At 43.2% G+C, this 11,991-nt stretch overlaps 1 protein-coding gene across 1 annotated transcript; it reads right to left on the bottom strand.

Moving 5' to 3' along the window:
* Positions 1–571: 571 nt before the first annotated feature.
* LOC147451930 (microbial Terpene synthase-like protein 13) lies at positions 572–1,954 on the bottom strand. Its single transcript, XM_086519187.1, has one exon. It carries the CDS (start codon positions 1,952–1,954, stop codon positions 572–574), a length of 1,383 nt encoding a protein of 460 aa, XP_086375313.1.
* Positions 1,955–11,991: the final 10,037 nt, after the last annotated feature.

The raw sequence follows: 11,991 nt of genomic DNA, 5'->3' as shown, positions 1-11,991 counted from the left end.
ATATAGAGTGCACTATTAGTAGGATACTAGAATCCTATTGTTTTTAAAGATGCCACAAGGGAGGTTATCAATGTTGGCATATACCAAAAAATGGGGCAACCGTGAACACAATGGCAGTGAAAAAGCACCCAAATGATTAAGAAAGAGGTATCAAGGATCTACAGCATAGCACTAAATGATTTGGTTTATTAATTGATGGTAGAGATTTTGGCTACATGGAGGATTCTTTGGCCTTATTTCATAAAATTGCCCTGGGCCAACCAAGTAAAGTGTTACCTTAATAAGGTCGACAAGAATCAAGAGCAATAAGATTTGGGCAGTAGAATGATCGCCACATACTTCCAAAACTCCATAACACAATGGTCCTTGTAGCTCTCTAAAGTAGGAAGTGAATTATTGAATCTAGTTTGGAGAGAAATATTCAGAATAGTTAACAACAAAGGAAATTTATTTCGCATTCTAATGTTCAAAACACATTGGTTTCCTCCTTTCAATAAGCAATGGTGAAAGCAATGGCTAATATAATGTTGGGAGTCGGTAAGACTTAGTATTTTTTGAATTGTTGCATGGTCTATAAGGGAGGGCTTGAGCTCTGAGTGATGAGAGTATGGTGGGGGTGGATCAAGCTCACAAGGCCATGTCGAAGGGTGAGATGGTTGTGGAGGCCGTGGTAGCGCCCTGTCTGATAGCCCCACTCCAAGAAGCCAGACATGATATAGCTTAGGCTATCCACATATAAATGAAGGGCTCTATCATTATGATTATCGCTAGTCATCATGAGCTTATGCATGAGCTTCCCCTTCACCTTCTCAAACTCATGGCCCGTGCTCTCTATCAGTGTGCAAAGCTTCATAATAGCCTCTTGCATGGTGTGTCCCTCGTGGACGCAGAGTATGGTGGGTAAGTTATGGCAGTGGCCATGGCAATACTCCTTCCGGAAGGAGAGAAGATCGTTGACGTAGGCAACATGCAAGGCCACTAGCTCTTGAAGCTTGCATAGCACAGGCTCATCCTGCTCTCCTATGTCTAGCCCTAGCCCTATTTCTGCTACCATCATGAACACGTAGCCCTCCCCTGTTATCTTTCTCATGGCCAGATAGCTCTCTACATCCACCGCGCCTCGTTCTTCTCGCAGGTACGACTGCGCGAGCGTAGCGTCAAACACGCTGCGCAGCGCGTGCACGAGCCTTTGCTGCTGCCGCTTGGATTTCAGCACTTCCTTCACCTCCGCCCATACTTCCTTCAGCACCATCACTATCGTCTGCAGCAGCTCGTCGCTCCAAAGCCCGCTATCTGCTTCTATTGTCTCCGCTTCATCATCATCATCATGATCAATTTTCAGCAAGCTGAGGATATGGCGATAAAGCTCTGCCTCCCTCTCCACATCGCCTCCCATAAACAGCAGCTCATCGGCAAGGTCGTCCATCACAAATAGCCACGCAATAAGCTTGCACAGCGGCAGCACTGCAGCCGCATCGGCAAAGGGCACGGTGAGGCACACGAAGAGCGGGTACATGTGAGACAGCAACTGCTCATACCGCAATTCGGCATTATCGAAGCTTTCTGCGAGCTGGCCGAGAGAGGAAAGCAGCCATGAGTCGCAGGCCTGTTTGACGGAGTGGTAGGAAGGGTGGAGGCGAGGCGGCGTGGGGCATGAGATAGGGGGGAGGTAGAAGCTGACCGCATGGCTTTTGAAGAAACTGCTGCTAATTGCCGGCGATGGCGATGGCGATGGCGATGGCAAAAGCCTGGTGCACATGCTGTCTCTGTCTGCGCCATCTATACCTGAGCTGCAGCTGCTAATGCAGAAAAGCCGTTTCCTTGCAGGGAAACGGGAGCGAGCGCTGCCATCGCTAATACTACCACTACCACCATTACCGTATACGCCATGGGAGGGGCCAGAATGCAGTATGAGTTGAGGACGTGCATGCATGAATATAGTCCTCGTCCCCATCTCCTCCCTTGCAATGCTCTAATTTGTATACAAGCATTAATGCTCTAATTCCTCTATATAGCAACCATGAATGATCGATCATCTATACTTAAGATATGGCTTGTTGGGTTCATTGACTGCATCAACGCTCTCATTCCTTTATAATACAGCATCCACTTGTCCATTTTAAGTTACTTGTAAACAATGAACGCTTCAGAATGCGTTTTGATTATCAAACGTGCAATTAATTTATCATATGAACCTTCAAAGATTGATTGAGAAATGCACACTTTGAAGACTATGTTAAAGTTGATTCATCGTATTTACCTAAGAATTGGCTTGGTGGGCTCGTTGACGTAGGAGTTTCTCCCACCATGAGCTGGCTTCATAAGACCTCGTCAGAGTACACTCCATATATTGTCTCTAATGCATGTTTCAAGGTACCATCATTCCGTGCATTGACTAGTCCAAGTTACAAATTGATATATTTCCACCCACGTCTATGATACATGGACTATAAAAGTCCTCGACCAATTCAATCTTTGAACAAGGTACCCTTACAAGAACTATTTCCCATCCATGTTGGATTTACTCGGGAAGGACTTTTGATGTGTTTTATTAGAGAAGATGCATGATTTGTGTATGTTGTTGACTTCTGATTGATTTTTAGGAAGCACGGTTTTCCTCACCTTAACCAAGAACGGTTTCCAAATTCATATTAGCTACTTTCAAATGATGGTAAGAGGAAAAAGAGAGAGAGAGAGAGAGAGAGAGAGAGAGAGAGAGAGAGAGAGAGAGGAGAAAACAAAGAGAAAGAGAGAGAGAGAATAAAAAGCCAAAGAGAGAGAGAGAGAGGGGGGGAGAAGACGAAAGAGAGAGGTAAGGGGAGAAAACAAAGAGAGAGAGAGAGAGAGAGATAGAGAGATTAAATTAAGATTTAAATTAGATTAAGTTATATTACATTTACATTTATGTTTATGTTTAGTTTAAAATTATACATAAATATAAATTTATGTTAGATTAAGATTAGGTTAGATTTAAAATTAGGACAGTATTAAAGATTAGCTAGCTATGTTAGATTTAAGTTAGATTGCATTTAGGTTTAAGATTTAAGATTGATTAGATTTAGGTTTATGTTGAGTTTAACATTAGATTAGATTTAGATTTAAGATTAAAACAAGATTTAAGATTAACTAGATTAAATTTAAATTTAAGTTAGATTACATTTAGGCTTAAGTTAGATTTAAAATTAGATTAGATTTAGGTTTATTTTGAGTTTAAGATTATATTAGATCTAGATTTATGTTCGATTTAAGATTAGATTAGATTTAGGTTAGATTTTAGTGCATGTCAATGAAGACGCGCTTTGCCCAAAGAGAAAACTCTATTTACACAACAATATGTATATTCCCATTAGAATCTGACACCTATTAACTCACACACTAACCATATTCAATTAGCTGCGAATCACCACATGTTCAATTACGTTAGATTTAAGATTAGCTTTTGGATTGAGTTTTTATATTAGAGTCTACCTTCAGGATTACGGTAAAAAAATTAGAGTTAGGCGAACAGTGATCCCTCCCTTCCTCTCTACGGATGTGACCTTAAGTTGGAAAGCTTTCAACAGCATGATACTCAAATTGGAGGCCAACATGTAATGTGCTAAGATATCCCTCAAACAAAGATCTACTATGAAGAGATGTTAAGATACTGTGAAATGCTACAGCTAGAGAAGAGGCAAAGGGGTTTTGTCCACTACATATACTATCATGTAGATGTGGGTGTGCAAATTTCTCGTATCCACAAATATAGGCATTGACCAATAAAGACGAGATTATAACCCGGTGGTTCTGATCTCCATGCACCTCTAGACCGAGGTGTGCGGGGATTGGACATGGCTACAGAATATGAGGTAGTTTACAGTGTGAACAAAGAGAGAGAGAGAGAGAGAGAGAGAGAGAGAGAGAGAGAGAAAGAGATAGAGAGAGAGAGAGATAAAAGACGGAGGATGCCAATAGAAGATTAAATTTATATCCAGGTTTTAAGGTTTTTACACGCAATATGAGTAGTGACGAGGATGTGGGGCCGTCCAACCGAAACACCTATCTCTCAACAAGGATCTTATGTCCTTGTAATCAATGCAAGCATGCTGTGCGACGGACAAGATGTGATTCTTTGCAGCACGTTTGCGAATTTGGCGAGTTTTATACATCTATTATAGATCGATTTGTTGCCAATTATAACTTGTCGAACTCTGACGCTGGCCAACATGCAGCAATCTTGCAACCTAATAGACGTGTTCGCAGGCGCTTTTGGTCAAGCAGCATACATGAGGCCACAAGATGTAGCCTCTGACAGCTTGGAGGATGGTCATGCAGACCACATTCCCAACGAGGCAATGTTTGAGCCCGAGATCGATGAAATGATTGAGACCATCATGGATTCAGAAAGGCTTATCTATGATGATATGAAAAGTGAAGCCGATACGCCATTGTATGATGGAGCACGTATGGTTCTTCTCAACATGCATGCAAAGTTTGGATGGAGTGACACTAGCGTCACATCACTTTTCAGTTGATCTATTATAATGTGTTTACTTTAATAAAAAACTCTAGATGTATAATTATCTGATAGATTACTTACACAATTAATGTATCGCATTTTTTTTGCTGTGTAGATTGCTCAAAGAGCACATATTGCTAGCTGATAATGTGATACCAAATTCAAGAGAGGAAGCAAGAAAGATTTTGTGAAACTTCGGGATGGATTTCAATTCGATTGACGCTTGTCCTAATGATTGCACTCTTTTCAGAGGGAAATACATAGACATGGAGAAGTGTCCGAAATGTGATTCCAAGAGATATCGAGTAGATCTCTACGGAACAAAAAATTCCACAAAAGGTTTTGCGACGTTTTCCTCTCCTTCCTCGCATCAAGCATTTCTTTGAATGTAAGTCCATGGCCGCCCTAGCATCATGGCATGAGGAGAATAAATCTTCGGATGGTGTGCTACGGATTCCTGCAGATTGCACATCCTGAAAATATATAGACGAAACATGGTCGGGTTTTGCCACGAAAGCTCAAAATTTGCACCTAGGCCTGGTTATGGATGGCGCAAATCCATTTTGTCAAAGATCAACATCTTACAGTGTATGGCCCGTTGTCATCGTCAACTACAACATTCCCCCGTGGTTGACTACCAAGAAGGGGCACATGTGGCTAAGCTTTGTGCTGGGGTGGTATAAAGATTCGACGCTACTGAAAATTCCAGGATGCCACGTCATAGTGGTCGTTCCTGTGCCATGTCAGTAGCAGCAGTGCTATTGGCTAATAATAGGACACCTTCCTTTTGCATGCGGAGATAGCAAGCATCAACGAAGAGAAGAAGAGGAAGGGCCTTTTGCATGAGGAAGATGGCAAGCCAACGAGGGCAAGAGGGGGAAGGAAGCAAGGGAGCTTGGAGGCAAAGCTCTCTATCCTCTCTCTCGACCTCGGCAAAAGAAGGCATAACAAGGGAGAGAAACCAAAGGAGATAACGGAGAGATTCGAGGGAAGCTTGAACGAGCAAGCAAGGCGAGATCTCTCTCTCTCTCTCTGTCAATCTCCAAACCAAGCAACGCGAGCTCTCTCTATCGGCTTGCACAAGGAGAGTTCTATCTCTCTCTCTCTCTCTCTCTCTCTCTCTCTCTCTCTCTCTCTCTCTCTCTCTCTCTCTCTCTCTCTCTCTCTCTCTCTCTCTCTCTCTCTCTCTCTCGTTGGAAAAGCAAAATAAAAGGGAGACTTTCTCTCTCACTTTCGGCCTCGGTAAGCAAGAAAGCAGCAAGAAGTGTTTCTCTCTCGATGAGAATAAGTCAAGCATAAAGAAGAAGGTACCCAAAGACAAGGTTTTTCTCTCTCGCTTTCCACCTTGATAAAGTAAGGAAGGCAGAGCGGGAGAAAGTGGTAAAGCAAGGAAGGCGGAGCAGGAGAAAAGTAAAGAAGCAAGTAAGTTGATTCCATCGAACTCAGTAAGAAAGATAAAATTTACAGAACCTAAGGTCAGTTGAAGCAGATAAAGAGGCAGGAGGAAATTTCATCACCGTCATCAGCTAATGTTTGATTAATCATTCTGTTAAGCCCGGTGTCGTTAACAGCCCGGTTAATTTTGTAAAGCGGGAGCTTAAACTCCTCGTAAGCAGATGATCCAAGTGACGGTGCTGTTAATAGCCTGTCTTGGCTAAAGATTAAATTGTACTCAAGCATTAATCAATTAATTGATGATTGTGGTGATTGCCAGAGTTATCAATTGTTCTTGTTCTCTCTCTTTCACACCTCCCACAGCCAGAGGCCCACCGGCGCCTGCCTGGCTCACGTAGCAAACACATATCCCCCGACAACCCGCTCTTTCAGAGAGTTTTTTTTTTAGCTGAAAGAGAGAGAGAGAGAGAGAGAGAGAGAGAGAGAGAGAGAGAGAGAGAGAGAGAGAGAGAGAGAGAGAGAGAGAGAGAGAGAGAGAGAGAGAGAGAGAGCATATTGTTTTGTCTGCTTGACATTGCGTGATGTGAGGGACTGTGCGTGCGTTTTGAAGGTGCCCCCGCCCTTCGTTCCCACATGAACTTGGGACCGCTCTTCCTTTGCACTCCATTGTAGGGTCATATACGATGGGACAAAATGATTCATGGATGCAAGAATTTGAAGATACAGTCCGGTTTGTAGAGGATATAGCATCCTGCATTGCAAAGCGCAACTCTGTAGCCCCCGTTGGCAGTGGGTCCCGTGCTACTGCTGACAATTCCCGCCTCGTTTTTGCCACCAGCTAGTAATACATTGCTCTCTCTTTGCCCTTCTATGCTCACTCGGTCATCTCTTAGCGATATTGCATGTTTGTTCTTTTGCAACTTTGTGTTGTGGTTGTATGTGAATCCAGAATTGCCTCACTTACTAATGGTTCCCTTAAAGTTGGCCATGTGTTCAGTGGCACTCTGATCGTATATGATTTCTTGTTGTCTCTTAACTGCAGACAGAAGATCACCATGCTTGGTACCCACCTTGATAGCCTTCAGTGCCTCCTGAGCAATCCTTCCCTCACCAAATCTTTGAATGAAAAGGACTTAAGCAAACAACAAGACATGGTTCTGAGTCTTCGTTCCAGGATGAATCAGATGTCAAACAGCTTAAATTCCTTCCAAGCTTCTAACAGGATTAATCTATTGGGTCAGGATGGGAGAGGGGAACCTAAAAGAACAATAGAACAACAGGCTTAGATAACTGTGGAATTGCTCGGCTTCAATGACAGATCATGCGGGAGCAAGATGATGACCTTTTGAATCATGAAGAGATGATGACAAGCAAAAAAAAACATTTCCTTGGCTGTAAACAAAGAGCTGGATTTTCACACAAAGCTTTTGGATAATTTAGATGATGACACAGACATAACAAATACACGACTAAAGATATGCAGCGGAGGCTAGGCGTACTGGGGCAGAAGGCAAGCAGTGGGTGTTCAATGATGTGCCTCATTTTGATGGTTCTTCTAATTGTGATACTAGCCCTTGTCATAATTGTGGTGATCCAATATTTGTGAGGTATGCTAGCCCTCGTCATAATTGTGCTGATCGGGTACTATGTGAGGTGTCTTTGTGCAAGCAATAGGATTGATGGTGAGGTTTCAGTATGTGGCCCTTTGGAATTCACAAGCAGCTGTTGATGCTGACTTCTAAATTGACTACTGGCAAAAACATATTTTGGTTTGACAAATAAGTAATGCACGTAATCATCGTGTATCATGATTCTATCAAAACCGCCGCAACATCGACCATGGTCGGTGATTCAAGAGGAAGTTGTAAGATAGCGTGTGTGTATGCTATGGGTAATTTCTTGTTTGGAGGACCACCTTTTATCAAGGTTGAACTACTTTTTTCCTTCTCTGTAAGCAAAGATTGGTATCTGGTCTGTTAATACTGAATACCCACCAAGACATGAGACGTCTTATTTTGTGATGTTTGTCTTGAATTAGAGTAACGGACTAGTTTTTTCTTTATCTAGAGAGAGAGAGAGAGAGAGAGAGAGAGAGAGAGAGAGAGAGAGAGAGAGAGAGAGAGAGAGAGAGAGATCTAAGCCATTCTCCATCGTTCTTTTTTTGACAAAGAGAAATTACATTTTGCAAGGCAGTGTTCACCAAGAACATTTGTAGGGACCACTTTTCAGGAAAAACCATTTTTCCAAACATACAAATTCCTTTCCTTGGATTTTCCAAGAGAAAGTTTAAGAAAATTAAGCTTATTTTTTGGGGCTTTACACTATTTTCTCTATATTGGGGCGGAATTTCTCCTTTTCCACTTAATCTCAACTGGCCTACTACTTGGTTCAACATGTTGATAGGCTCATTATTATATTTGCTAAAATCTTGTCGAGATTCCAACGGGTGCAGCATTAGCCCTTTGCAAGTTGTCCAACCAAAAACTTAACAGGCTGGACTCGAACTCTCACTACTCCACACGCGCATCTTCAAGTCAACTGAGCTAACCACGTAGGAGGTTGCATATGTTGTACAACATAGTGCAGCGCATTAATAGAAAATATAATCAAGCCCCCCCAAAACCTGTCTGCCACGTTGTCATCAATGATTGTGTGTCATTGACCCCACACTATTCCTCCTGCTCTAGCGTGCCATAGTAGATGACTCCACGCCCTTCTTTTTGTCAGTCCCATCCTTTGTCTTTGCAACAAGCATCTCTTGGGACTCGTGTCGTACATTTTTTACAAAAATTTGTTGGGACATACTGGCATTTTTGAAATAAAAAAGGACATGATATTAAGCTGAGACACATTTTTCCCAAACGCCTAGGACGTTGCCTTTCTAGAAAATTTTAGGCATATAACTCTATAAATTTTTGTTCACTACAAGAGGTTGTGTGCTCTTGTGACGCTATTAGCGACGGAAATACACTGGGTTTTTATAACCCCCGGCGTCGCTAATAGCGTCGCTACGAGAGCGTCACTATATTCGTCGCTATACACGTCGCTATAAGCGTCGCTATATAGAGACGCTCATAGCGACGTTTATAGCGACGTTGACACAAAAGTCTATAGCGACGCTCATAGCGACGCTACAGAGCCATAAATAGCAACGGTTATAGCGACGCCCGAGAGAAATTTTTTTTGGTGACAGGGCATTGAATGCCCTGCCACCCATCAACCATATTGTACTTGATTCACTTTTTACAAAAAGTGCAAGGGTAGATAATAGACCCAAAATAGTCACCCACAAGACGCATTGTTTGCAAAATTGACAAGCGTAAAATTGACAATTATACACATCATAGGCAAAATGAATTGATTGGCAAATATAATAATGACAATTGTACAACATCATAGGCATAAAGAATTGATTGGCAAAATGAACTGCGGTGACAAATGTAATAATATACATGGTTCAAAAAGACGTATAAAATCCGTCTCATGATACATAAGCTATGAGAAACCCTAAACTAATGCTATCTAGCTACGGCTAAACTGACGTCGTCTAGTCAGACGTCTCATCGCGTCCAAGCAGCGTATCTGTCGGATTCTGCAAAAAAAGACAATAAGACAGGTTTCAGTAAGTATAAACATATAACGACATTTATAAAACAATACAAAAAATAGAAAAGAGTAAACCCTAATACTAACCATGCCGCCGCGAGAACTGAGAATGTCCATCAGGGTGTTTAAGCCCTTCCTGCCTGCGTACTCGCGCTCGTACGGTGTGGGATCACGTCCTGTCATCGACCACTGTCAAAACATACAAAGATTTCATTATGTTAGAATTAAAAAACTCATAAACCCTAAACTATCGAACATAAAGAGCAATGCGAAAACACTTACAAAATCGGCCTCAAATGATGCCCATCCACCGCTCCCCAAGTGGTGCGAGCTCCCTGCCTCTACTCGCACTCTGGCTGCATCCTTTTGTTGCTTCCACTTGTCGGGATTCTCGCGCACTGCTTTCTTCACATTCTTCCAATCTTCTTTGGCCAGCCAATCTGGCCTATTCCACCCATGCTTGATTGCTTTTTGCACTTCGGAACACTTGTGTTTGTAGTATTCGCGCATTCGAATCTTCATCAAGTCTTCATTGAAGTGCTGATCCCGTGTTGGAACGGGAAACTCATCATGAAGTATGCTGATGACTCTGGCTTTTAAATCACTTGGTACTTCACTCCATTTGTTTAGTATGTAGTGTCTAAACAGTTGAGAGCAAAGACCACGCATGCGCGAGATCACCTTCTTGCCGTCATCATCCATGATGATGCCGCCGCTGAAGTCGACGGAGTAAGGCAAGCCCTCTGGCCGGTGACGCGTGAACCTGGGTGTCCCGGCAGGGGTCTCTAGCGGCGTGTCGATGGGGGTACGGACGTCAGGTATCTCCACCAACGTCTGGGCCCCGAAGCGAGGAGTGTCAAGTGGGGTGGCTCCTGGCAGAGTAGGTAGAGGTGTGTAGCTGCTAGGAACAGTCAGTCGCGCAAAACCTAGCGTAGATGGCGATGTTGTGGCTGGTGTGGGGGCGGGCAAAGAAGGGGAGGGTAAACAACCTCGTCGAACACGAAAAGGCGGTGTGGAGGCATCGGCGGCGGAACCCCCACAACAACTGCACCACCACCACTAGAGCACCGGTGTCTAGACGAGTGTGAAGATCGTCTCGTCGACGCCGAAGCTTCGGAGCGCGCCGAATGCTCCGAAAGAGAGGGAGATGCGGATGGAGTAGGAACGCGCGATGATGCGCCAGAGCGATGACGCTCCACGTACCACTGTCTCTGCTGCGGTGACAAAGAAGAAAGAAACTCCTCATCATCCATACCTGCATTAAACACACGAATATTTAAACTTAATATTGAATGAATAGAGTAGACAATGACGCAAAGACCATTAAATACAATGACGTAATGACGCATATAAATACAATGACGCAATGAATTGAGTGATAGAAGAGGCAAGTCGAAAACTCAGAATTTTCAATCAAAAGATGTGAGCGCGAGTAGAAAAGAGCGTTATACACCATGGAAGGTACTTAGAGAGCCAGAGCTTTTACAACACGGAGCAAAATTGTTCAAATACAATATTTGTGGCTTTAAGAGATCTCTCTCTCATCCTCGCATAACTCAGCATAACTTCCTATATCTATATAGAGCTCTCCGTTTAAACACATATCCTCTGTTTCATTTTGTAGCTCCTCTGCATGCACCCCATATAGAGTAGTAGCATCTTGATGCTCGTCTGGCACCACCGCAGCGGCTTCTGATTGAGCATCTTCTCTGATCTCCTCCATTGATGCCGTTGTGATTGGCACATGGTAGCCTTCATACGTCCTTGCACTACGAGGGGCTACCTCTATGACGTACCACCAGTTTGATGTAGACTTTGTAGGATGAAATATTACCTGCCAGAGCCACATAACTTACATGAGAGCTTTCAAGCACATAACTTGTAAAAGGGGGATGTTAACTATTTACATACTTACTTGTTCACAATGCTCGGGTAGTACGAAAGTGTCTCTTAGGTCAGTCCATTTCTTAGTAGAATCCACCTCAAGAAAACCAGACTCTCCTCTACGCACAGTAGCGTTGCGACCCTCCATGATTATCTTGAACCATTGCACGTCGAACAAGTCGACAAAAAATCCTCTGTAATCGATCCTCAAAATCTCTTGTAGCGTGCCGAAGTAAGTGAGTTCCGCCACCACAGGATCTGCATCAGAGGAACGTCGTCGACTAGACTGTTCAAATTTTGCCATGATTCCACAATCTTGAGTAAAACGCTTTTTGTCGATCCGTTCCACCCTAAAATGTCGACCTTTACACCATGCTGCTGTGTATGACTTATACTACAACGAACAAAGATTATGAGTGGCCGTTCAAACGTTTAGAAATAAAGTCACTAGCTAGTCGTACATTGCAAACTTACCTTGGTCGCGCAACCCCGAGAGTACTCCCACTCTTCCTCAGTCACTTCGTCACCGCATTGTTGTGCGCTTTTCAATTGGTTGTGCAACCATCTTAAGCTCATGAATGTTGGTAGGCTCTCCAGAACCGTCGGAT

The sequence above is a fragment of the Adiantum capillus-veneris genome, chromosome 8 (genome assembly GCF_014529385.1).
Source record: "Adiantum capillus-veneris isolate H3 chromosome 8, ASM1452938v2, whole genome shotgun sequence".
Classification (NCBI taxonomy): Eukaryota; Viridiplantae; Streptophyta; class Polypodiopsida; order Polypodiales; family Pteridaceae; genus Adiantum; species Adiantum capillus-veneris.
Note: the sequence above shows the minus strand (reverse complement) of the source record. Positions and strands in the feature narration are given on the sequence as shown.